Genomic DNA, 27938 nt, shown 5'->3' on the forward strand with positions numbered 1-27938 from the left:
CTTACTCCCTGTCACAGGATTTCAAGGAAGCCTTGAATTTCCTTCCTGAGAAGGGTATAAAGCTACATTTTCAGTGTTGAAGTTTCTCGGGTACAAACATTAAGAGCTGTAGACAGCTCCCACTCCAGTCATCACCAACAGAGAACCTAGTTACCATTTAAATGTTGGAATCCCATGATACTCAAATTGATGAATAAAAAAACTGAATAAATAAGTCCCCAGGCTGCAGAGATATTCAATTAGAATTAGATTAATACATCTCAATTTGCGTTCTCAATTTCATTTCATGAATTTTTCGATTAAAATGACCCATTCCATATACTTCTTTTAACAAAAAAAGATATCAGTATAAACATTTTCAGCTAGAAGTTTATAAAAATTAGTTTTCAATTTCCCAGGGAACTGTCTGATTGCAGTTTGAATAGAGCATTCCAAGTCCCTTTTCCTGTGGGTTAGATACAAAATCCTTTTTACTGCTTTAATTGCTGATTTAGACTTCCATTATGTACAAAATACAAATTTGTAATATGTTTTTCTTCTTGGCGTCTGATTCCAACTTTTAATAGAGAGGCATTATCTCAGGGACAGTCTGGGTCCTTACTGGGCATTCTGGGCCTCCACTGCTCATGGCCTCCCATTACCACCTCTCCCCCAGCCTCCTCACCCACTCAGAGTAAGAGACCCTCCCCTGTGCCGTGTCAGTCCTTGGAGTGTTCAGGGCACCTGGCTGCAGATAAAACCCTTTTCCATGATCCTCAAGACATTTCATTTCCTGTCACTGAACACCCACATTCCTTTTTCTGAAGTGTTTTTTAGTTCTTTGTATCTGGAAGCCATATCCTTAAACCTGAAAACTCCCTGGTCTATCCATTTCCTCAGGTCACAGTCTCTCCCCATGACCTCCTAATTACCAACCTTTACGTGAATTCCCTGCTCCTAGAGGACCTTGGACTGACTGTTCTTTCTAGATTTAGCATCACCACAGCCAAGGTCAGAAATTTTCTTTATCTGTCTTCAAATATTCTTCCATGTAAATCCTATTCCTTTACAGATACCCTAAAAAACCTCAGTCATTATTAGCACAAAGTTACCCGGACAAGATTCCAGCAATATTGAACCCGAGGACTCCATTTTCTCAAGTGGCTTATCTGTTATTTTTAAGTCTCTTCTCTGGAATAGCCAGAACTTCTGATCCTGATGAGATACACAAGTTCGTGACATCTCCCAGCCGAGTGTAGCCAAGGTCCCCATGGAGAATGCGGTACTTACTTTGATGACTCCAGATACCAAATGCTTCAGATATTCTATAGTAACATGCTTAGCTTCTCTGAACATGCTCGCTGTCTTTCCCAGTAAGCCCTGGATATCTTTTGAGATAAATAACTCCATTCCAGGACAAATTCCATTCTAAGGACGCTTTCCAGTCTCAGCAGCCCTCCTCACACAGACCCACAGACTGCAGCTCAGGATAGATTTTTGGGATCTCCATCTCCTCCATCCTCCTCCCTCAGTGCAGACATATACTCACTCGCTCCCTCTCTCCACCCCCCTCTCTTTTTCTGTTACGAGTTTTGAAGATATATCAAAAAAATGAAAAAAGGAAGGGGTTCTGACATACATTTAAATCAGGCGAGATACTGGTTCCTTCCTCCTCCACCATATTTTCTGTTAGATAGAGGGTGTGAATTATCTTTTAATTTATGCAAAATTCAGCTTGTGGAGGAGCCTAAGAGTCTGATTCTTGAAGATAACTGAATGCACATCTGTGCAGTAAGAATTAGGGGAGGTTACTGGTAATCTGATTTACAAGAGGAATTGATATTCCCATTTCCCAAGAATGTTTGACTAACAGCATTTGTAATGGTCAGGTAAAACCTTCCAGAAGGAAAGGGAAAGGTGCTGTGCCTCCACCCATCACAATCTTAGCCCAGATCCAGCCTGGGCAAGGAAGTACCTCTAGTATTTGGGAAAATCTATAGTAATATGACTTTTTTTACTTAATGCTTTTCCATATTGGCCAGTTCATAAGCCATATTCGTGTATAACAGTTATGTGTAACATACAAAGGTAAACTACAGTAATTTATATAATATATATATTTCATTACAAATATATTTTGATAAATCAATTTCAAATTTAATTGTGAGTCCTTTAAACCGTTACTGTATTTAGTATTAAACTGAGTTATGTTTTCTCTAATGGCATTGGAGCAAGTGAATCTTTCTGTATGTGTGCCTCTTGAATTGTCACCTGTTCAGTGAGTTCCTGCTCCAGGCTCAGAAAGAAGTGGGCATAAAAAGCCCTCTGATGTGAGTACCCAGACTTTGTAAGAGAAGGTCAGCTGCGTCACAGCTCAGACTGCTTTCGGCCGGTACTGTTTCAGTGGGCTCAGAGCTGAAGCTTACCTGGGATTATGCCTCTTCTCCCTGTCATTGTGTAGTCATCTCTTCCTGAGACAGGGAAAAGCCAGGGAGTCAGTGGCAGTACTAAATCAGCTCCGGGAAACGATACTCCTTCCTACCCCAGCCACCTGCAAAATAAATGAGTGCTGTCTCCGAGTGTGTCATCAGAGAGGATTCTATTACTGGGGAGAATGGAAGAGATCTTTTCTGTGTAAGAGAATGTGGAACAATGTGCTGTTTGCTGTTTAATAATTTGTGTCCTCCCCTTTCAGGTTCCTTTCAGTGCTACCATGTCCCCGGTTCGCTTGCATTCCTCCAATCCCAACCTTTGTGCAGATATTGAATTTCAGACTCCCCCTAGCCACCTCACCGACCCTCTGGAAAGTTCAACAGATTATACAAAGCTTCAGGAAGAATTTTGTCTAATTGCACAAAAAGGTAACAACCAATGTAATGTGCCTTTCAGAGAAGCTCTCTTCTTTGATGGAAAAGTTGCCATGTATTTTCTTATCCGTGTCTGGGCGGTCATGGTAGAAAAATTAAATGATTTATACACTTGTTGGAGCTCTATAGACAAAATGAAGCAGGATGTGATGCTTGCCTCCTGGGAGAACACATATCATAGGGTTACAGTTCAGACTGAATAAAGAAAGTATCATTGAATGGAGAGAAAAGGCAGAAAGAAAGGGTTATTCTAGGCAGGCTGGCAGACACTATTACTCAGCATGTTTTTCATCATTTAATACATACTTGCACGTTAGCCTTTGCACGGGGAAAAAAAAAGAAGAAATAGATTCTGTTTGAGTCTTTTTTTAAATTGAACAGCACTCACTGATTGTAGCTACAGTTGGTGGGTCAGGAGTTCAGGCTGGCTTTGCTAAGCAGTTCTGTGCCACGTGACCTTGGCTGGGCTCCCTCAGTGTTACTCAGCTGGAGGCTGGGCTGAATGGTTTAAGGTGGCTTCATCCAGGTGCCCCGCAGTTTGGTTGGAGGCTGAGAGGCTGCACACAACTGTCTCTCTCCCTCTCCACCGCATCTCAGGGCTCCAAAAGAACAGAGCGGATTGGAATGGAAGTGACCAGCCTTGTCCAAGGCCAGCTCTGGAACTGGAGCAGTGTCCCTTCCACTGCACTCCACTGGGCAGAGCTTCATAGGCCAGTCCAGATTTGAGGGGAGGGGAAGTCCACCCCACTGTGGAGTCTCTTTTTTGATAGGAAATTTCAATAAGGCATGTTGCATATGTTTAACTGCTGTCATCAGCCACAGAGAGTAAAGTGTAATAAATAAGCAGGCTCGTGGAGTGTAGATGGACTAGGCAGTCTTGTCTGTGTTGACCAAGAAAAGCTCAGCTCCTGAATTAACTCCCTCCCCTCACTGCTACAGTGTTCTCCACCTTTAATTCAGCCACTGAAATTTGTCTTTTGCTTTTGATGGTACCTTCTCAGGCACTGTCTTATAAAATATGTAATCTCTTAGAGAAAGATATACCTTATGTTACTTTCAGTCACTGGCACCTTATGATGAATTAATCACATTTGTTTCCTCTGGGGCTGCTGGTAATAGGTTATAAGATATTTTTGAAAATGTGTGTTAAATGAAACATCTCAAGTATCCCCCATAATACTGAAGAGCCCAGTGGCTCAGGAAAAGAAGGGGCATGCTGCGGGCATCTCTGGGAATGCTGAAGTCAACAAAAAATTTATACTCTCAAACCATCAGCAAAGATGTACTGTCAGGTATTTCTTTAATTCCACAACCCTGAAACAGTTAAGCAAAATCATCTCCCCCTCCCCGCCCCTTTTCTTTCCTGTGGATTTCTCAGCTGAGATTCTGTACGGCCAGCTCTCTTTCTACTGCTATTTTACTCCTTACACATTTTTATTACATTTCTTAGCTGGATGCTAGTCATGTCATTAGACTAGAGCAATGCTTTTCTGTTTATATAACAGCATAGATTTATGGCCAAGAAAGCCAGTAACTTTTACTTCTAATACGGGGTTATAGGAGCAGGTAGAATGAGACAACTGTGTGAATTAAATATAGCACAGCTTCTAAAGGAAGATGGATAAATTTGAAAGTAGCCCCAGGAAAGCTTTGTATATTTGGTTGCAATCCCGAGGCTTTCAGGAAATCCAAGTTTCAACAGAATTTTAAAGCCTCTGTTGAAACAACATGTTTTCTTTTCCACTGTGCTAGAAAAAAAAGGGGGGCTTTTCTATGACTATTGAGTGAACTCTTTAGGAGGAATTATGGATTTTGAAATCAGTGAGAGTCCACTTTTAGAGCTGCCAGTGGGGTTAATGTATTTCAGCTATCAAGTTATTACCATAAAATTGATGACAACTAGAATGTAGCACGTAAATCAATAGATGGTGAGTCCCTTGTGATCCTGCCATTTTTCCCCTTTAATTCAGGCCACTTTTTTGTGCTAAATTACTCCACTTCTTTTAAAAATAACCTTTCTCAAATAAGGAGATCTCTGTTTTAGAAGACTTGCATTTTATAGAAACTGCTATTGTAAAGATAGGAGTTGGAAATTTAACCTTTTTGTTTCAAAACTGAAGATTGCCTCAGATTTTACCAATGTACGTTGTTAGGTATGCAGAAATGGGGGGGGGTTATTGTTGCTTTTATTTTGTTTTATTTTACTTCCAGCTTTATTAAGCTATAATTTGATAGCTTAACATTTATAATTTAACATTGTGCACATTTGGGGTATACATGTCAAGTTGATACACTTATATATTGCAAAATAATTACCACCATAACGATAGCAATACCTCCATTATGTCACAGAATTACCATTTCATTTTCTGGTGAGAACATATAAGATCTACTCTCTTAGCAACTTTCAAGTATATAATGCAGTATGATTAACTGTAACCAACATACATACATTAGATCCCCAGAACTTATTCATCTTATAACTAGAAGTTTGTACTCTCTTTGAAAGCACTTCTGATATCAAGATGTTCTTGGCTGAGAAAGTAATCCAAGTGCTGTTCTTAAGACCAAATCATTTCCTATCCCAAAGAGAACTAGTCAGCACTTATCAATCAGCTGACTGATTTATATTGGCAGGAGTCATAAAATGATCTTTTTTGAATGCACACTTTAGGGAAATAATTTTTAGATAGTTCTAAATGATCTGCATGAGGCTTCATTGTACACAGAACTGCTCACATATTATCATTAAACATGGCAGAATAAAACTTGTTTCCTTTTCCTTCTAGAAATTATAGATTAGTTTCTAAATATTGAGATTTAAAATTGATATATTATATGCTGCCTCCAGGTCTTTGTTGGCCAGTCTGGTGTGAAATGCTAAAACTTTCATCCTGATTAGTTACCATTACCATATTTGTGTTGTGTATAAATATTCTATAGACTCCATTTTAAGGCTGACTTTTAATTAGACTGTAACATAACCTTTCCGGAAAATATCCATGCATGAATTAAAGTGCTGAGAAGTTTATAATTTTACATATTCTTTCTAGATCTGTTTAATCTTTGTTTCTCACTTTTCTCCCCGATCCAGTGCATTCTCTTTTGAAGTCTGCATTTAATAGCATAGCTATAGAGAAGGAGAAGCTTAAGCAGATGGTTTCTGAGCAGGATCACAACAAAGGCCACAGCACACAGATGGCACGGCTCCGACAGTCACTGTCTCAGGTAAATGAGAGTGTTTTGTTTCACTCTCATGGCACATTCCTAACCCTAGAGCCAAAGATAGGTGCGGAGGCAGGCCATCCCCAGGAAAGCACATTTGTATGAAATTCTCCCAAGACAGTGCAATGTCAATATTCAGTTTTATTTCTTTTCCTCCAAAAAATATCAAGGTAAGAGCAAAAATCAACCAAACTTGCTTGCACACATAACTGCTGTTTTGCCCAATTGAATACTTTTAATCCTCTCTATGGTTATTATGAATCCCTGGTTTTAGAAAAAGAATCACGCATTTATACATGACTGATATCCACATCTAAACTATGTTCCAAAATATGTTCGACCCAATGTTAAATAGACCAAATCTACCAGATCTTCCACATTTACTATTTTTTCCAACTTACAGTACATTTTAATCTGTTGAAAAGTACTGATTACCATTACCTACTTATTCTTTTCTGATTTGCACTGTTAGGATTTTCTTCCTGTATAAATTATGCCTCCTGAAGCTAGACTCTTTTATGTTTCAATATATATATATAACACTATAATATATATTATTCAATCTATATTGCATTGATCTTGTTGATACTAATCGAATCCCTATGTATTTCAAGGTTGAAATTTCTGTTCAAAAGCCTTGAAAACTGCAGTTATGCTTCTGACACTGAGCACTTCCTCTGAATTAGTGTCTTCATTTAGTCTATAAATGCACCTTTAAAAATTCCTTTGAGAATTCTATGTTGTTATTGATTTTGTGTGAGAACTCAGTGTTTATATAAAATATTGTTCACTTCCTGGTGCCTTGGATCAGAGCGAAGGAGCAAGCAAATCCTGGGTAAGTGGTTTTCCATGTGGGTCAGCTCCTGCTTGAATAGTTTTTCCCTCAGTCCCTATCAGTTAGACTTAAACTGTTTCACCATGTTTTATGTACCTGAACTGTCAGCTTATTTCCAATGTTAAGTTTCCTGTTATTGAATGTTGTTACCTGAGCCCACTTTCTGCTGTTCACTGTCACACCCTGTCAGCTGAGGTGCATCTGCTGCTTCCAGTGCAAAACGAAGGGGCACAAGAGCCTGAGCGTTCGAAGCAGCGTCTGTCGTGCCAGTCCGCAGACAAGCCCACTTTACTGGTTTGCCCTGGACTATATTCTCAAGTCACCTATCTGTTGAACACTTAGTGCATGTTCATCGGTCTTCTGAATCATGATCTGAAAGGCTCATGAATCAGAAAGATCAACATAATGGTTCATGAACATGTATCTATCACCTTGTAAATGTGTAAAATACACTCTCATCCCCCTACATGTTGTAGTATTTTCCTCAGATGTGTTAAATGACTGAAGGCTTAGTGATAAAAGATAAGCTTGTACTAAGAAAAATAGGAAAATGTGCTTGATTCTTGCTTGCTTGCTTTTACTTGCTTGTTGGTAAAACAGAGAATGATAAAACAAGATCTAGGTTTAGGAGATCAGGTGAGATTAGAAATGATGATGAAGAGAAATTTTAGGCAGTTATTCATCCATTTAGTCATTGTTTTCATTCAACTCCTGTACGTTCGGTCCAGTGCAAGATGTAGAACATCCAGGTAAAAGTAGCCCTGGCCATGTTCTGAGTAGCTCGTGATCTGACTTGTGAGATGAGCAGTGTTTACTCAGGAGGCAATTAAGTGGACCACACTGTAGTCCATTCCAAGCAGCACATGGGTGGTTTAGATTTGTTCAGAGACATGAGAGATCCCTGAGCTGTGAGCAGAGCCAGAGATCAGCCTTTGTGGTAGAATCGGTCCTTGACAAACCTGAGTAGACAGCAGTGGTTCACAAGGAAGATGCTGATACCAACATGATAAAAGTAAAATAAAGCAAAATTACAGCAACTTTGGATGCTTTGGGTTAAATGTTCTCTTCTCTTGTCTAAATGTATTTATTTGCATTTAGAATTAGAGTCTCTGGGGGAGGGTGTAACTCAGTGGTAGAGCGCATGCATAGCATGCATGAGGTCCTAGGTTCACTCCCCAGTACCTCCATTAAAACAAATAATAAATAAAAGTAGAGCCTCAGTAGGTTTTTGTTTTTTTTTTTTTTGGTTGTTACATTTAGTTGTTTGTTTTGTTTTTTTTTAACTCAAAAATATGAAAATAATTTAGGACTATAAGGATAGTTATACCCTACCTACTAGAGAATTTAGTGCTTCCAGTTCTGTCTTATCATAGCCTTTAGGCCATGTTCACATCTCTGTGTCTGTACACACCTTCCCATTGGGCAGATTGTATCCTCCTGAGCTTGAGGGCTTTGGAGAGAGGCCTTGGCTAGAGAGAAAGATGTGGATACCCCAGTATATCAGTGAATTTATAGATGTTGATGCATTGTGTTTTCAATCAGAATAAAAGAGGTCAATGATGCTGTCATAGAGAACATTAGTATTTAAAGGACAAGCTAAAAAAAAGGGGTGAGGGGATCTTTTGATGGAAGCCCAGGGCAAATAGTCGACAAATTTAGGTAGCGATGACCTTTGAGATCAAAGGTAAAGAGTTCTGATAATCTCAAGAAAGAAAAGGTTAACAGGATCTGACTTAGCAGCAAATGATATATGGGTTGAAAGTCAGCCTTGGGATTTGGCAGTCATCTCAGTATGTTTGTATCATGAAGGGAAGGAACTAGCAGATAAGGAGACTAAGATGGGAAACAATTAACCGATGGAGCCATGCTGGTTGGTCAACTCTTATCATTTTCATTTTAAATATAGCACTTAGGATTGAACAAGCTATGAAATAGCTTGAGTACATTGAGAGGGTTGTTCTGAGTATGTTTTTATAATAAAATAACTTCACATTTAATGTGCTTTTAGGTAAGACATCTTTGATCCCTATTCAAGTGTCATCAGTTAAACCCCAGGTATTTTTTTAATGAACATTTGCCAAGCCATGTCTCCCCTAGGAAAAGGAAAGAGAGAGAGAGAGACTGTGTTTAAATAACTTCTTAGATTAGTCTAACATTTTTAAAGCTTATTTTTTATTTGACGTAAGTCCTATTTGTTATATGTCTAATGATTAAAATGCTGCTTTTCAATAAAGCTTTTAAATATATCAACTTGGCAAATTCCATCATCCTTTAGAAGGCACATAACATAATAAAATATATAAAATTACCATTCTTCACTACCTGTGCAGCATGAATTGTTACCTGCCTTGCACATCTAATAATTTGCAAGGCTGAACAGTATAATGAATTCCTCTTCTACAGTATATTTCATCACTGATCTATATGTACACAAAGACATACATAATTCTATTATTTTACCCCATAAACGTTAAAAGTAAACTTTTACACCTGAGAGGCAGCATAGATGTTGGATTTGAACCTATGGGGCAAGGTATTTTGATGTGGCATCTATCCCTTTATAAGTGACTTTGTTTCACAAGCAGCTGTAGTACCCTGAACACCAGAATCAAATAGTATACATAGTAAGACTAAGGTAAACTCAGCACCCTAGATTACTCTGATAAAAGGTTCAACTTGACCTGTGTCTGTCTTCAGTACGTTACCCTTTGTCACTGTTACTGGTTTGATTTCTGGCCACATAGTTTGTACACAGCTTGTGCTAAATGCAGTGGGAATTGGGCCCGTACAAACATGAGCAGCAGTAATTCTTGTACTCCATCTAGAATTACTGTACTTCATTAAATCAATATGGCATCAGTTGTTAAATGTACCATCATTCTGTGCATTGCAAAGAAAGAATAAGCTCCTGTCAGTTAAGCTGACACAGTGCTTCAGAGGTGTTAATATGGGGGGAATGGTGCAGCTTAGAATCAGTGAAATGTGGTATGTGTGGGAATGTAAGCAAAAAATTGGCTCAAGGCACAGAGCAGCATAGTTAAAATTCCAGTCATAGTATTTGCCATTCTTCCTGTCTGTAACATTTTACACATCCAAAATAAATATTCTGGGCTGAGATACAAGTTCTAAGTGTATTTATTTATTCCTAAATTTTACCGTGCCCTAAGACTTGGCCAAATTTTTTGTGTATGAAAATATTCTTCATAGAATTATTTACATCTTTTTTTTAAGCTATCCAGTAACTTTAAATTGATGTCATCTTGGACATAATTTGACAATATTTATTAAAAGCCTTTGAAAGATTTTATCCTTTGACTCTTTGGTCCGTGGCTGATACGTGTAATCTAAGGGAGTAATGCTGAAGGTAGAAAACCAATATGCATGTAAACATTCATGGCAGCATTATTTATTCTAATAAGAATCAGTAACAGCATAAATGCCCAATATCAGAAAATAATCACTTATCTGCAATTATTAAAATCATATTTGTGAACAGTTTACAACATAAAATAAATATCTGTGTACAAAGAATAAGTGACAGACACAGGATGTAACGTATGTTCCCATTAAATAATGTGGAAAATGCACAAGAAAAAAAAAAGCTAAAAAGAAATATACCAAGCTACCAAAAGTTGGTGGATTGGGTAGTAAGGTATGAATTTTTAAAAATATTTTTCTACTTTTGCATTTTCCAAATATGCTACAGTAGTATTTAGTTTGAAATCAGAAACAAGGTGATTTTTAAGAGATACCCAGGATTTGGTTCTTGATAGCTCTAGTTTTGACAGTTTTCATACTCATTTTCTCACTCCTCCTGAACTGGTTTTGCTTTTATCAAAAAGGTTTAAGCCTTCTGATGATTCCGTCTTGCCATACGTTTCCTATCCCTCTCCAGCCATCAGGTTTCCATGTTTCCTTCCAGCACCCACAGTTCCATTCAGTAAAATGAATAGGTGAAGCCAGTGTCTCACTCAGTCTAAAGTAAATTCTCACCCATTGTCTGCCAGGGTAAATGAATGGTAGTCAATAACAAAGAAAGTAAGGGTTTGAGCAATTAAATCAGGCTAGGACTTCAAAATAGCAACTTCTTTTATAGCTTGGTCAGGAATGACGTGTTTTTTCGGATATATTACACCTGAATGTCTATGAGGGAGACGAGGTTGGGGAACGGAGCATGCTCTGTGGAGTTTGTAGTGCAGTCTGAGCTCACTCATGGAAGCCAAGTAGTGAGACTTCCTAAAGAATCCAGGCCCGGTCCTGAGCCCCAGGGCGCTTCCTGTCTGCTAGGCCTTGGCCCCACGTGCCACTGATAGAGCAGCCTTATGACTTACACATGTCCATGGCTTTTCTTGCTCCTGGGCTGGCGCGAGTGGCTGGTGCTGGGCCTCCTTTTCCTTGCTTTTCCACTGCTCGTGCTCCTCGGGTGCGTTCCATATCTTGCTTCTGCACTTGTCTGGGCTCTTCTATGTTAATTGTCACTAATAGCGTCATTTCACTGAAAATACCCGTATTCCTCAACATCCCAAGGATGTTTCTATAATATCGTACAGAGAAAATAGTAGCACTTCAGAGAGGGGAGGAACAAACGTGGTCCTGAGCACTCCCGAGGGCGCTACGCTGCAAAGCTCCTGGTACCTGGTTGTAGCCACCTTCAGACACAGTCTGTGTGACTGAGGCAAAAGGAGGAGCCCCTGGCATGACGCACAGAAATGGGCCGCTGCATGCTCCGCCTCTGCTTACACTTTCGACCCTCCGGGTTGCCAGGGTTGGAATAGTACTTACTGCCACGCTTTAAGGTGCTATGTAACATTTTTCTACCACTGCATATATATTATCAATACAACATTCCTTTAGTTTTCAGCTCATTTCCTATTGATGTTGTCAGCTAGAGGCTACCTTACCCGGCTTCACACACACCTGTAGGGAGGATCACATTTAATGAATATTGGACGAGATGAAAGCTTAAATGAGAATTTAACTTTCCTAACTACCCAGAGCAAACAGTTCTACAAGTTTTCTCATAAATGACAAACCTGGGTTTAAAATGCCCACCCTATGGGAAACCATTACTTATCCTTGCCCTTGAGTTTTCGTGGGGTTGTTTTGTTAGCTCTGTTCCAGTGGCAACAGAAGGTATAGTCACTTTGGTGGAATCCTTTGTTGAGATTTGTGTGAAACCCTGAGGTCAAGACTGTGAGTCTGCAATTAAAACCATCAAACAACCTACAACAAAGCCTTCTGCTTCCAAGACAACAAATTATCTGGTTCCAGTTATTTCAATAACTAAGACAACTTGCAGTGGACTTGTGGACAGAGAAATAATGAAGGAACAAATAAGCATATGCAAAGTAGTCACAAAGGACAGGAGTGATGCAGTATTTTCCCCCAAATTTCAAGCATTTGAGATTTTACTTCTTAAGAAAAATGATTCTGAGCACTTTTGCTGAATATAAAGTTATCAGGAATCACATGGCTTATTTATTAAAAAAGTAGAAAAGTGGTCACTTTTTTCCTAACTAAAACATCCCTGTTTTCTCAGAGAACTGGACACATATTTCCTCCTATCTGCAAATGTAATGACTGCAGGATCTGTGTTTAATCCATCAATATTTGACAGCCCGCAAGACCAAATGTTCTATTTTACACCTCTTTTACTAACTGGTTCTAAAGACTTTAAGCAAAAGGCAAAAGCTTTGAGAGAACAGTTTTCTCTTTAAGAAGCAAGAGCTGGGTTGAAGGGAGAGAGGAGAGGCCCTTCTATGCTCTGTGCTCAAGGACTATGCACTGCTCAATGCAAGTGTGAAGTTTAGCCACTTCGTAACTTATCCTAGGTGCAGAGTTATAGTTATATGATATGATATTTGTCTGTGTATTGGATTACTGTATTCATTGAGTCCTTAAGAAGAAAAGAAGCATTCTCATTGCCTGGGGCAGAGGCCCTCTTCAGTAAGGCCCGACATTTAACTTCCACTCTGAAACATTCGCTTCCATCTTCTCATTGCTGATTTTAATGGGAAGGAAAGGAGCTGTCCAGCTTTTCACTGGGCTTTGTCCTCACAAAGGTCTTTTACTTGAGACTTGATATAATCCAGTTAACTACCAGTTATCTGTCTTATGGAAGAGGTTCCCATTCACTAAAGTGATGCATGTACCTCTGTCTACAGAGCCCCTGTAGGGATTCCATGCTTAAGTAAAGCTGTTCTCACCACACGCACTGAACTGGGGTGTAGCAGGTGGTGTTTTACTGATGCTGGCTTGGGATGTGTTAAAAGTCGTAGGAGACAGATATCTTAGAGTCAGTTTCCTTGCCATGATGTGTTCTTTGTTATGCTTGTTGATGTCCACACTGTTCAATGAAGACACCTTTGGTCTACACTTGAGTTAATTCTGTTACACTGTCATAGGAATTAATTATGTGCTCCTGGAAAATGAAACTACAACTATTTCCTTTCACCAGAATAAAATACAACTCTATAAAATATAAAGTCAGTCCACTATTTATTCCATTTCCAAATAATTTTTAGATAACTATCTGGCTTTGAAACAACTCCCAAACTTTAGAAACTGGAACCAAAAAAATTTGAAAGAATCAAAAGTTTTTATACTCGTGTGCAAAATGTGATATATATGTGGTGGTAGACTGGGCTCAGGTGTAATGGGCCTGACTCTAAAGGAGAGAAAATTCCATGAATCATTTTTATGAAATTCATGAACTCTTTCAACCCACTAACCTAAGTACTACTTAGACTGCCAGTCTTACATTGCAAAAAATGAATACCTTATTTCTGAGCCATTTATTTCCTTCTTACGAGTAGGATCTGGCCTATGATGGCTCCAAAAGTTACAACTAAGAACATCATACAGTTTGTTGTCTAAAGTGTACATGTGTGCTTGTTCTGTTTTATACTTGCTTAATAATTTGAAATTACATGTGCGGTTCTTATTATTTTAAGGCACTCAACCAGAATGCTGAACTAAGGAGTCGATTGAACAGAATACATTCAGAATCTATTATTTGTGATCAGGTTGTCAGTGTAAATATTATTCCTAGCCCTGATGAGGTAAGACACATTTTTAATAGATGTAGAGTACTTATTTTATAGCATCTAAATCTACTGCATATTTTAATTAATTTTTATACAGTTTTTCCACTGCTGATAAGATTCCCTGCGTAAATATTTGTGTTGCTGACAGTTCGGTGTTCTTTGGAGTGAAAGATGTACATGAGCTTGACGTTATTTATTCTTGGCGATTAGTTGTCTATTTTTATTTATTCCTGGATTCATCTGATGCCGCTGAACACATATTCCAGCTTGTGAATTTTCTGTCTCGGTCTTCATTTGAAATGTTCGTTATCATCAGTGACTCGTGATATGTGAAACAAACACTTTTAGCTGAGAAGGTGTTTAATAAAAGTTTTCTTAAGGTTTGTTTTAAAAGTCCTATCTAAGAAGAGACGTCACCTGACCTTGCTAAGATAATACTAATAGTGCTGCTACGACTGATGCTGCCGCTAATTATTAATACTGAACACATGTCAAGTGAATGCTTCCTGTGTGCTTGGCATTGTGCTAACCCACTTTACCTGTGTTATCTCATCTGACATTCCCAATGATTCTCTGAGATAAGGGCTATTATTATAACATTTTTCAAAGAATTTTTGGAGAAATGGTAAGAGGGTGAGAGAACATTCAGTATTTGGGCTAAACTTGAATGTGTAATTCTGTTTATAACCCTTTATAAAATTATCATTTTTAGCCATGAGAATTTATACTTTTCAGTAGTAATACCTGGGGAGAGTTTTAACTAATACTAAGGCCATATTTACACCAAAAACATACATTTTTTTAGAGATGTTCAGGGGCAAAGGTTCTGCCCTCTAACTGCTCAGGAAATGCCATCCCCACACAGCTCTTCTTTGATGTAAGTTGCCCACCTTACCCCCAGGGACCTCCAGGGGTCCCATATCTCTGATGGCACTTGTTGCCCACTCAACTGCCTCGAATCTAGAAGTATTTCTAAAACTTTGTCATTCAAAAAGTAGTCAACAGTCTCGGTTTGAATCTTCTTTTCAACCTGAAATGTGTACTAAGATATATAAATTATAGTTCTCTTACATACTTTTCTGACTGAAATTTGTATAGCTTCTTTGAAAACAATATTTATCACTTACTGAATAAAAATACAGTTTGAAATAAGATTCAGTACTCTAGTCATATGTTTCATTGGCTGAAATTCATGATCAAATTGGAAAATGACTTTTATGTATTCTGTATCAAAAATTAGTGTTGCAGATTGTTTTCTTAGCCTGTATGTAGTGGTTTCTACAAATATTTCTTGAGGTGTAGTGTACTGGTTAGAATATGTTTAGTAATGACAGACCTAAGCACTTGAGAATGAACTTGTCTCCATAGTCAATTCAGCTTATTGATAGGGGCTCAAGCTTTTAAATTCCACTTGATATCAATTGAGCAGAAATTTAAAATGAACTCACTTTTCAACTGTACCTTTTGGATTCTTTAGGCATATTGGAAGGAAACATATCAGTGGTCGTTACTCAGTTGCAAGTGAAAATTACTTGTGGTCACCACTCTTTTAACAAATGGTGTGAATTTATTTAGAAATCCAACTAGTACATCGTGGTCTGATTTGAACAAATAGCTATTCTTATGGGGAGAAATGCTTTTTTTTAATTTAAGTATAGTTGATTTACAATGTTGTGTTAGTTTCTGGTGTACAGCATAGTGATTCAGTTATACATGTATATATTCTTTTACATTATAGATACTACAAGCTATTGAATATAGTTCCCTGTGCAATGCAGTAGGACCTTGTTACACCATATACTTTTCTTTTCTGTAGGCTGGTGAGCAAATCCATGTCAGTCTCCCGCTGTCACAGCAAGTAGCCAATGAGAGCCGCCTCTCCATGTCAGAGTCAGTCTCTGAGTTCTTCGATGCCCAAGAGGTGCTCCTCTCTGCAAGCTCGTCAGAGAATGAGGTAAAGTTCTTTGATGCATCAACCCTAGCTGCTTCTGACCATAAGTTTGGGTTAAAGAAGGTAAGACTATGGAACTTGTTTTAACAGCATAGTAAGATGTCCAAATAGTAGCAAAGCCAAAAGCATATTGAGAAGCCAGGCTGTATTGGTTCACATTTACTGAGCCCTTAACACTCTGGGTACCAACCCAGTACTCTTAAATTTTATGAATAAAAAGAATCAAGTATTTATTCTGACTTCCCTGTACAGTTTATATTTAATGTTAAATAAATAATTGATAAGAGTTCTTTATAGAAGGAAACTAGCTAATAAACATAGAAAGAGTGAGAGAATAAGGAAATTACCATTCATATTTGTGCATACACATACACACACACACACACACACACACACACACACACACACACACACACACATACACCCCTTTGTCAGAGACATGAAATTGAGCTTAGAAGACTAATGTCTTTCACATGTCTAGTTGGGTAATTGTGGTTTGGGGAGATTACCATTGGCTGCCATAAAAGCTTATTGGATTGCTTTCCATGCTAATAAATCTTGGCAAGGTCTTGGAAACAAAAATCTCTTCCTTAGTCAGGTTATAGAAATTCTTTTACTGAAATTTAGTCAAGTACACTTTGAATTTTTTTTGGCATAGGGGAAGCAGCCAAAACTCTTCCCCACACAATTGTTTAGGAGTTTTGTCATTTGAGATTGCAAATCTGTACTGCATTTTTACAAAAAGGAGATGAAAGAATTGCTAAATGTTATTTCCATATGCATGGAAAGTAGATTGGAAGGAAACAGCCTGACAATTAGTAGTAGTTGTTTTTTGGATGTTGGAAATTATGAGTGATTTTAGAAACAAAAGTAAGTAAAAAATAGAAAGAAATAATGAACACATGTAACTTTTATAATAGAGAAAAGGTGCAATAGAATTCTTGTATCAGGTACTGAATTTGTTACCACACCCAGCTGGGCACTTGCCTCTCAGATTCCAAGTCATAAATTAACAGATTCACAGAGACTCACATTCACAAGCTAGTTTAAATTATTCATAATAGTAATTGATGTTATCAGATGGACAAAATAATCATTGCTTGCTGATTATGTCTCTTTCCCTGTAGTCAAATCTGCCTGGGAAGCCTGATTCTAGTCAGGCAGTTGTTTGGTGAGCAGGGAAGAAACAGGAGCAGAAGTGAGCTGAGTGATTTTAAAGCTGGGAGGGCCAGGATGTAATAGCTCCAAACTTTAGTCTCCATTACAGGGATTCTCTGCCACACAAATGGGAAATTTGTGTTGTGAGCTAGTCTCCACACCCCCAGGGAGCACCATGCTGGAGACATGCTGCCTACCAGCATTTTCTTTTCTGACTCTCCCTTTTCTGGGCTCCCATAGCTGACAAGTTCTTTGTCCTTGTTCAGTCAGACAAACTTGACTGGACATTATCTGGGCTTGACCCATCATCTGATGACTGTAGCGTACCTCTCTGAGAGCAACCGAATTTCCCTATTTCTGTTCTTGGGGGCACATCTGACCCGGTGCCCAGTTGCCACTTGCACCAGCCACAGGCACTACTGAAATGAGGACGGTGTGAAGCAGGTTATTGCACAAGTCCAAGCAAGGTGGTGGTGCTGCCCCTGGGGCAAGAGTGAATGAATCCAGGGGCAGAGGGAGGGGCAAGGTAGTAGAGGACAGAGGCACATGGAGATAATACATTCACTTTAAGAGGCTGTGAGTTTAACAGGCCTCTCAGTGGTGCTACCTGGCAGCCATTTGGGTATTCAGTCTGCAGCTCAAGGAGAAAGCAGGTCTGGGGACAGAGCAGGGGTCAGCTCAGGATCCACTTACCAGCTGCCCGTGAGACATTGCCACCTGGGTGCTCCACAGAACTTCTAATTCAGCATGTCCAAATGAATCCATCAACAACCCCCTCCCATGCACACACAATTGCTTAGTAACATTGAGAACATTGAGGTGCCTGTCACTTGGGTTTATCTCCTGGTCCAGCCTCTTCAAATACTTAAGACCGAGTGTAATGATAAAGGGAGAAGATCTAAGTAAAAAGAGTCATTTTATAAAAACCTGTAAGATACAGTCACAAGGAACGGATGTGTAATTTAGTTCTTTCCAGTGTGTAAGAAAGTAAGAAAGTCATTCTCTGTGCTTCAGAATGGGACATGGGGTGTCTTTAGCAAACTGATAACTCCAGGAAGCACTCTGGTGGCCTCTGGAAGGCTCCAGAACAGAGGTTGCAAGAGGCTGCAGCTGAGAGCAGAGCTCAGATTACAAATCTTCGTATGACAGCTAAGGAGTTTAGATTGTTTTCCTAAGGACACTGGGGTATAGGGACATGATCAGATTTGCATTTTGGAAAGATTGATCAGGCTGCCCAATGGAAAATGGATTCGAGGGGGCAAGAAAGGAGGCAGGAAGACTCATTACGGAGATTGATGGGGTAATTTAGGCGGGGCCCTGATGGAGGGTTGAATTGGAGGAGCAGCAGTGAAGCTATAGGAAAATGTATGTAATTGAGAGTATTTAGGTGACAGAAATTTCAGAACCTGATGAGTAAATCAATGTGGGGAATGAGTGCTAAAAGGCAGAGGAGTGAAGGAAAATACTGAGGAATCTTGGCTATTTGATGTGAACACTTAGGCAGAAAAGTGCTTAGTTAAGCAAGATGACAAGTCTAGGTAAGTTTCTGTTTTTTCCCTTGTTTCCTACTGCTCACACCTATGACAATATAGATCTTACTCAGGGCCCGCTGTCATCGTAAAATTCTTTTATATTCTACACAGACGTGGATATTGGACCATTTCTATCGTATATTAGTTTGGGCAAGATTAAAAGTTAAAGATGAATAGACTGTAGCTTCTAAATGTTTATGTAATAAACATGCCCTGCAACATGAATTTGGTTGGGGCAGGCTTTTGTCTCCTCTAATATAATTGGATATGATTAGCTTTTTTCAGAGAAATCACACACAAGAGTTTGATTTACTTTTTATTTCTATCAAAAATGTGACTTTCATGATCCTGATGGTTTAAACCTTCCACTTCATAGCAGTCAGTGGGAACTGGAGGCCAGCTGCAGTGGGAAAATACAAATCAGAAAAAGACTTCATTCTCAGTTTGCCATCTTTATAGACTTGCTCAGGGTACAAAAGCAAAACTACCATTATTCATTTATGCATAAAATCATTCTGTCTATAATACTGTCTCCCTAAATATATGAACTCTTCTTAACTAATTTTGAAAACATCAGCAATAAATCCAGAAACCTTAAAGGAAAGGCTGATTGTTTTTATTACATATAAATTTAAAATTTTTATATGCCTCCCCAAAAGCAGCATAAACAACCTTAAGAAATAAATTGCAAACTAGAAAAGAATGAAGTTTATATGACAAACTGAAAAATGTGTGAAAGACAACAATTTCAGTAAAGATAAAATTCAAACTTTAAAAAGAGATCTTTTATGTCTGTTAGATGGATCCTAATATGGATTGAGGATGTATAGTGTCTAAGCAGATGTGAGAGATGCATGCTCTCATGCACTGCTGGTAAGAACAACTTAATGCAATACAATCTGTCAGGAGAGCAGTTTGGCAACACACAGCTAAAGCCTAAAAGTGACTCATCTGACCCAGCAGTTTCACTTCTGGGAATAAGTCTTAATGAAATTGCCAAACAGATTTACAGAAATATATTTACAAAGATGTTCATCCAAACATTGTCTATAAATAATAAAAAATTGGAAGCCACATGAGTGCTGGTTAAATTCCTTGGGTTATAACTATCTCATGAAATATGTTGCCATTCCAAGTAAAGACAAAGAGCTATATTTATGAGAATGGAAATATACTCAGAACACAATGAATTAGCATGTCAACCAATCCCCCTTTTCAGTATCTAAAGACAGGTGTATCTATCTGCAGAGGCATTTTGAAATTGAGGGTAATACTCACCAAATGTTAAAAGTGATTTCTTTTAGGTGATAGGATGGATGATTTTCATATCATTTGTTTACCCTCATGTAATTTCTGATTTTTTACAATAAGAATGTTTTGTTTTTATGTTCAGAAACAATATAGCACATTTCCATTTTGAAGAAAGTAAATAAGTATCAACAACTTTCTTGCCTCTAGGAGAAACACTGGTTTTCCCATTCCTCTGAGTGGCTTTATGTTACTTCTTCTGTTTTCTTATCTGTTCTAAGTCCCCTTAGTACATATGTTGCCCCTTCATTTTATTCTTATGTGAACTTTGGTTTCATTTTAGTTCCATGTTTTTCTCATGGAGAGAGTGGCTTAATTCTTGATTTCTCTGTGTCCTGAAATCTCTCCCTGCTACCCCAAATCATCTGCCAAATTTTGTCTGTTAATACTTCAAACATGGCTCTCAAATGCAGCTTTACCCCCTTGATCCTTACTGTGGCCATCTCAGTGTAATCGGTCAGTATTTCTTACCTGGATCTATGTGGTATCCTATTATCTGGCCTCCCTAAAAAAGCTGCCTAGGATCTGCCTGAGAACTAAATATAACTGTGCCATTCCCTTGCATTTCATAACTCAGAGGTTTATGTGTGAACCCTTTATGTTCACATGAAAAGCCCTTCAGGTCGGACCTCTTCTCGTTCACCCTACCCTGTTATAGCCGCTCAACTTCTTAGCGCTCCTAGAATAAATGTTTCCCTTGCGGTCCTTGCCTTTTTGCAGACCCCTTCCTCTTGTGCTTCTCCTCTTTCTAACAACTGGCAACTCCTGCATCCTCCAACACCCAGTTCAAGTACTGCTTCCTCCAGGCAGCCTCTCCTGATTCCTTTAGGGGGATTCACAGGGCTTCCTTTTTTGCACATTCTTACTGCGTTGAACTGAAACACTTCTGGTTATGTCCTGGCCTCCCCCAGTCTCACAGCTCAACTAAGACAGGAAGCTACTTACAGAAAAGGCTGCTCTCTGGCAGTCCTGTATTCTGGCTCACAGAAGACTCTCAGTTGCTCATTGCATGTATCCCAAATACATTTCATACTGTGACCTCTGCTTCTCATTTGGGCAATATCCTGTTGTTTTTAATTGTTTGCTTTCTCTGAACTTTCAAGAGTGAACAAGAATTCTGATCCTCTCCCTGTTCTTCCCTTCCTCAGGCTTCCGATGATGAGTCCTACATCAGTGATGTGAGTGATAACATATCTGAAGACAACACCAGTGTTGCAGACAACATTTCTCGGCAAAGTATGCATCCTTTGAGCTTCCAGGTTGTTCTATCTCCATGCCAAGCTACACCGCTGATGACTCAAGGAACATTTTGACCCCCTCACTAATTGTTCCTTTTGCAGCTGATTGTTGAATGAATTTTGTCTTTGTATAATCTGTTGAGGCAAATGGTTGAAAATTTTGTTAGGTAAATGGTTAAATGAAAACGTTTAATTCTTGCCCAAACCAAAATTTTGAGTCTTTCGTATTAAATATATTTAATTTTTAAAAATTTGACTGTCTTTTCTCAAATAATACTTAAGTATATTTAACGCCTTGTTTAAACAGCTATACACTGAAGTTTTGTGCATTTAATGAGCAACCTTGTATTGAAATAACTCCATTCACTCTTGAGAGAGTATAATGAAGGCTTAAAAAATGTATCACAATCAGAATTATTTGAAAGGGTTTTTTCCCTCCCAGATTTTGGGAAATCAGAAAAGCAAAATATCTGTCACTGTGATTCTTATCTTTCTCCCTCTCCCAGTCTTGAACGGGGAGCTTACAGGAGGAGCCTTCCGAAACGGACGTCGGACATGCCTGCCCGCGCCCTGTCCTGACACCAGTAACATTAACCTGTGGAATATCTTGAGGAACAACATTGGTAAAGACCTGTCTAAAGTCTCCATGCCTGTGGAGCTAAACGAGCCACTCAATACTCTGCAGCATCTCTGCGAGGAAATGGAATACAGTGAGCTTCTGGACAAGGCTTCGGAAACGGACAATCCCTACGAGCGCATGGTAGTAAATAACAGAGCAGCACCCTTTGGGGATGTGCCAACCCTAGACCTGAGCTGAGGCAGAATTCGTTGTGATGGCATGTTTGGTTGCTACCTAATACTCTCACTGCAGAGGGAAGAGAGGAATCCGTTTGCACAAACCAGGCAGGGCCAAAAAGTTCCAGATACCTCGACTGAGAGATACATACTTTGTGATTGATTCTTGGTTCCAAGTGTTTCTGAAGTTAGAAAGTAAAGGTCTCACGCTCCTTGCTGGTTTAAGACATGCCGAGCCTTGTTTCATCAGCTCTTCCTGAATGCCAGGAGAGTGCATTGTTCAGGGACTTACATCTGAGGAGGTAACCTCCTGTTTGTTCTACTCCATGTGGTGCTAAAACTGTCCAAATGGCATAACCTACACTCTGGCTTTCAGAACCTTTGAACTCTGATACTCAGGAAATTGGGCAGGCAGATGACTGAGGAATATTTGGCCTCAGTTGCCTGTTGGTTCCCAAGCAAGGAGTTTAACCTCATTTCCACTTATTTGTTTATCCCCACGAGTGTATGAAGAGTCTGTGCAAATTAAAGAAAACGCAAATGCCATCAAAGCAGCACCCAATGATAGGGGTGTATAAAGTCTTGGGGAACAGGGGACAAACAGACCTGGAAGTAGTCTCTCCTATATTATTTTCCTTTCTTAAATGTTTTAACAGGTTCTTATTGCTGCATTTGCAGTTTCAGGATATTGCTCCACCTATTTCAGAGCAGGAAGTAAGCCATTCAACCCTGTCCTTGGGGAGACTTACGAATGCATTAGAGAGGACAAAGGATTCCGATTTTTCTCAGAACAGGTAAGTCCCACTGGACTCAGTGAAGTTTCTGTGTAGAAACTGTAGGAGGGCTGTTTGATGATACAAAGAGCTTTTTGATAAACATCTGACTGAGGTGGGTTATAATACTAGTTAATAGAAAATTCACTTAGCTTATCTATATAATTGCCCCCTCTAAATGTGTTTAAGTGTGAAGTGTCTTAAAAGATAAAAAGATTCAGTAGTTTACTTGTACATTTTGAGACTAATTCATTAATAAAGATGGATGAGTTGAGTAGTTTTATTTGAGGGTAGCCAATATATGTTGTAAAAAATTATCATTTACGGAAGTTTTAACACTGGTGTCATTGCCTTTTTTGTTTTTAACTATTAGGTTAGCCATCATCCACCCATTTCTGCCTGTCACTGTGAATCCAAGAATTTTGTGTTTTGGCAAGGTTTGTATTTCAATTATAACTTCAAAATCCAATTGATGAGCCTATACAAAAGTTTCTAGTTTCCAAAGGTGACTCAGTACTCAGTTCAGATTTCTACTTTTAGAACTCAGAGAATATTGGTAATTGGTGTGGAGTTCAGTTTGAGAAACTGGATTTCCTGATTTGAATAGAAACCATGTCATCTAGGAGATGGGATTATTTATTTAGAAAGCAAAGCCCTGTGGGACAGCAATACCCATTGTTCACTTAGAATGTTGCAAGCTCACCTAGAATAAAAAGTTTCAAAACCCCTCTAGAAAAATTTACCATGAAGTGTGAATAGTTCCTTCACATTTGGAAGGGTGCTTTACTGGTCACAGAATGACTCTTCTCAATGCACTTCCTCAACCTAAAAACACACAAAATGATAGAGCACTGTGACTATACTTTATTGCAGAATAAGAAAGTAAACCATTTCTTGTGGATAACAAAGATTCAGAAATTTTGTGGAGTTAGCACTAAGCTCCCTTAGTTTTATCAAAATGAGATCAAGCAGTTATTACAAATGCACAGATATACCTGAGTGTCCACAAGTAAAACATAAACCCATCACGTGAGATAAAGTGCTGGGCCCTGGGTGGTATCTTAACAACTAGCACAGGAACATGTACCTTAAATTAATCCTACTTTCTCATAAATCTTAACCTATCTGTATTTACAGGGTTTTTTTTGTTTTGTTTAGTTTTTTACTGTTTTCCCAAATCATGCAGCTCTTCAAATACATGTGTATATAAATCAATGGTACTGCAATCTGCAATTATTTTTACTATACACCATATATATGTATATACATATACATACAAAGTATTTCCACCATTTAGTTAAAACTTAACATTTGTGTAGATATTAAAGCACAGTAGAGTCTATGTATGTGTATATATGAATGTGCACACACACATTATTCGAAGCCTTTCCTAATTTTATGTGTTGAAAACACATACAGAGCATGTATTATGGAGAAACATAGATTTTTTTGGTTCACAGTTAATCTTTTCACTTCGGGCCATCCTCAGGCACTTGTCATATTAAAACAATATAGAACCAATTGTGATTTCAAAAGTTCTTTGTCAAATGCAAGGTATAATATAAAATCACATTTCTAGAGTAAAATGACTAGATATACAATATGTATTTCTTGTGCTCTGCCTTATGTCGTTTAGATATCAGATGGAAAAACAAGTTCTGGGGGAAGTCGATGGAAATCCTGCCAGTTGGAACCCTGAATGTCATGCTTCCAAAGTAGGTTGCTCTCATCTTCCTTTTGGTCTCTTATCTGCTTTTCTATGTCAGAAATGTGTATTTGAAACTCTAGAAGGTGCCAGGGAGCAATTTATCTGTATGATCAATGCTTCTGTTAACTTCCTCAAAGTTTTGAGAATGGACCCGCACAAAAGCAAATGAGAACTTCAGCATATGTATCAAAGATTCCTTTTATTTCTTCACATCCTCCATTCATCAGTCAACACCTGCCTGTCCTGGTCACCATGTTAGTTTGGATTTTATGTGAAAGTTTCTCTTTTTAGCCATTTCTTTTCTATATATTTATAATTTCACTCTTGAGTTCATCTTAGACCCAGCTAGTATTTTTAATATCTAAGTTATTTTATTGAGGAAGCAGTGGAATCCTCTCAGTGTTGTTGTCCAGAGGATATTGCCTATACATATTAAAATTAAGTGATGTTTTCATTGAGGCCAAAGGCTTGATTGCTTTTCCTTTTTTTCCTTCATTTGGTTGATTTTGTTCTGTTTTGGTTTTGTCAATCTGAATGACAGAATTCGCTGGTAGATTGGATATAGAGGAAGGTAGGGAGAGGGAGGAATTCCCAGGACCACAAAATAAACTTTCAATATTTACAAACTCATGAGAAAGAGAGTTTGCCCAGGTATATACAGTACCTACAGCATACCATTCATAAATTTTTTAGAAACTCAGAAGCATTTTATTTTGAAATAGCATTTTGTTTGTACATATACATAATGTGCAAGTTTAAAGGCGATTTGAAACTGTCGTCTCATTCCTTGGCAGAAACTCTGTAATCCTACACACTTTGCATTAGATTTATGCCGTCTATGCTCATTGATCTTTTCTCAATTTCTCACGTATTTGTCTTCAACTCACAGCTTGAAACAATGTCCTCAGAGTAGTCTTTCCTAACATCTTGCCCTACTGTGCCTCTGTGCCTCTCTCTTCCCAGGAACCTTCCTTGATGGCCCATTGTTTGCAGGGTAAATCCAGACTCACTGATGTGCATTCAGGGCCTTCCCTGATCCACCCCATCCCACTCTCCAGCCTTGCCTCCCACCACGCCCACTCACCTGTAGCATGCCACACGTGGGTCCCCAGATGTGTCATGCTCTTTTGGCCTCTGTGGCTTTGTCTCTGCTTTTCCCAGCCTGTAGTACCTTCCTATCCAACCTTCAAGCTTAGCCCAAACCCAGCCTCCTCTAGAAGGTCTTCCACATTCCAGGCAGATCTAAGGGCACTCCTGCCATGCTCTCATACGTGTCCATCTACCCCTCCTTACTATTGGCTACAGGAGAACAGGAAACAGGCCCTATTCAATTTGGTAGCTTTAGCCCCTGGCCCATAGAAAGCATTGAAATGTTCCTTAAATGAATGACTTATGTCGTAAATGTCCTTGACCACATAGAAACTTCCAACAAAGAAATGAGAGAGAGATGAGGGAAAAGGAAGCTTTGGCCAAAGGATATTTTCATTGGTAGAAACAGGAATATATATATTGTGACCATTGTTTTTAATCAGCGTTGTTATTCTTCACTAGGTATGGTGATTTCTACGTGTGGAATAAGGTCACCACATGCATACACAACATTCTCAGTGGGAGGAGATGGATAGAGCATTACGGAGAAGTAACCATTAGAAATACCAAAAGCAGTGTTTGCATTTGCAAACTCACATTTGTCAAGGTAAATAATGTCTTACAACAGCGAAAGAAAGAGACATGAAATGCTTCCTAGGGAAGAAATAAAACAATTACCTTAAATAGCAGCAATGAGTTCATCCTGTACCCTTGATCCTTATGGACATTTTAGGTAAGAAAGCAGAACCAGCTCTTGGGGCTGCTCCAGGCATGCGGACATCTGACCATGTAGAGGTCAAAAAAGGCACCATCATTTTTTCTTACAACAGGAAAAACATTCTTTTTAAAGAATTTTCTTTTTTAAGCAGCTAATCAATGCATCAAGTAAAATTCCAGAAAGTACTTCTTGCCTTTAACAAGTCTCCTGGTTTATATTCTATTTCTATGCCTGCTTGATTACAACATATTCAAGAGATCTTGTTTTAGGGAACTAAATATAAACGCAGTTGTCATTTTCTGAGGACACGCAGTAGATGGTAGTTTCCAGTCCCTATAAGCTTATCCAACTCTGCTGCTATGATATATAATCTTAAATAAATTCAACAAAAAGCAGTACCTGTAATCACCAAGAGAAGATGTTAGCTTTTTGTCTTTTTTTCCCCTTTTTTTCTTATGGGCTCATTAAGTGGCTTCAAACTGAAGAGCCAGGATCACTCTTTGCTCTAACTGGATGATGTCAGTAAACGTGTGCATTTAGTTTTGTAGACTCTGAGAAACTTCCATTTAGGCCTGCCCTAAATACTTGTAGAGCTCCGGGCAGGAGTACAAAATATGGAAATCCCTATACTGTCTATGTAAGTATTTAAGTATGTAAATCAAGCCCACAAGATGTCAAATAAAATATGTCCTATCCTTTCACCCTGACAAAAGTATTTTTCATAACAAAACCTGCAAAGCCAGGTTGGACACTTGGGAGCTCCAGGCTGGACACGTGGCAGAGCAGGAGAGCCAGTCTGGCCCATAGCCTTCCCCACTCCGGCTCTGCCCTGCATTGCAAGAGGCCATGCACACACACACACACATAGGCAGTTCAGCCCACACATCCAAGCTCTGTCCACACCCCTTCAAGCAGCCACCCTTTAGGCCCAGTGATTCACACACTGAGTGGATGAATCCAAGGAAAGTCCTGTGCGAGCTGTGGAATAAGCTTAGAGCCATTTGGACAGGGAATTAGGATCCTGCATACTTGGCGCCTGATCTAGAACAGGGGCCATGGGATCCAGGTGGATCACTTCCTACAGACGTCGCACCCCTTGGGGAAGAGCATGGCTGGAAGAGAGCTAGAACCAGGTCTTCCTGATAAACTTAGCCACTCACAGATACTGTGAAAAGTATTTTACAAATTATGTCTACAGTGTAGCCAGTTGAAAGTCATTAAAATCTATGAGCAAAATTCAAGACAGGAGGCTCAGAGAAAGAAATGACTAACCTATTAATTATATTCAGTTAAGATAGACACTGAGCCCTCTCATGCTGTGCTTCCATGCTCTAGCATGGAGTGGGATCATCGCTTTCTTAGAAGTGAAGCCAGCTAACCCTTAGAAAGCCACCCTCCGTATAAAACATCTTGAGATAGATTTCTGGAAATGGTTTGAATGAGAAACTTCAAGGTTAAGAACATTTTCCTTATGGAAATTATAAGGATGAGTGTTATTAAAGAGAGCAAGTGTTTTAACTGGAGTTTGGCTTTTCCAGGTGAATTACTGGAATTCTAATGTGAATGAGGTCCAGGGGGTTGTGATGGATCAGGAGGGGAAGGTGGTGCACCGGCTGTTTGGGAAGTGGCATGAAGGGCTTTACTGCGGTGTGGCCCCCTCGGCAAAGTGCATCTGGAGGCCAGGTGAGACCAGCACGCGGGTCCTGCCTCTGGGTG

At 39.0% G+C, this 27938-nt stretch overlaps 1 protein-coding gene across 9 annotated transcripts in view; it reads left to right on the forward strand.

Annotated features, from left to right (window-relative positions):
• The window catches only part of OSBPL6 (oxysterol binding protein like 6), a 186657-nt gene that overhangs the window by 150537 nt on the left and 8182 nt on the right, over positions 1-27938 (forward strand). For 6 of the 9 annotated variants that reach the window (XM_074363949.1, XM_074363952.1, XM_074363953.1 and 3 more), the window contains 11 exons: positions 2675-2840; positions 5941-6074; positions 13860-13967; positions 15769-15906; positions 21050-21137; positions 21646-21899; positions 22591-22728; positions 23081-23144; positions 24344-24422; positions 25967-26111; positions 27761-27905. In XM_074363949.1, the coding sequence (XP_074220050.1) occupies positions 2675-2840; positions 5941-6074; positions 13860-13967; positions 15769-15906; positions 21050-21137; positions 21646-21899; positions 22591-22728; positions 23081-23144; positions 24344-24422; positions 25967-26111; positions 27761-27905 (1459 nt within the window). The remainder of the gene's footprint in view (positions 1-2674; positions 2841-5940; positions 6075-13859; positions 13968-15768; positions 15907-21049; positions 21138-21645; positions 21900-22590; positions 22729-23080; positions 23145-24343; positions 24423-25966; positions 26112-27760; positions 27906-27938) is intronic. The other 3 variants (XM_074363954.1, XM_074363956.1, XM_074363957.1) reach the window with 1 other exon arrangement.

The sequence above is a fragment of the Camelus bactrianus genome, chromosome 5 (assembly GCF_048773025.1).
Source record: "Camelus bactrianus isolate YW-2024 breed Bactrian camel chromosome 5, ASM4877302v1, whole genome shotgun sequence".
NCBI classification, from domain to species: Eukaryota; Metazoa; Chordata; class Mammalia; order Artiodactyla; family Camelidae; genus Camelus; species Camelus bactrianus.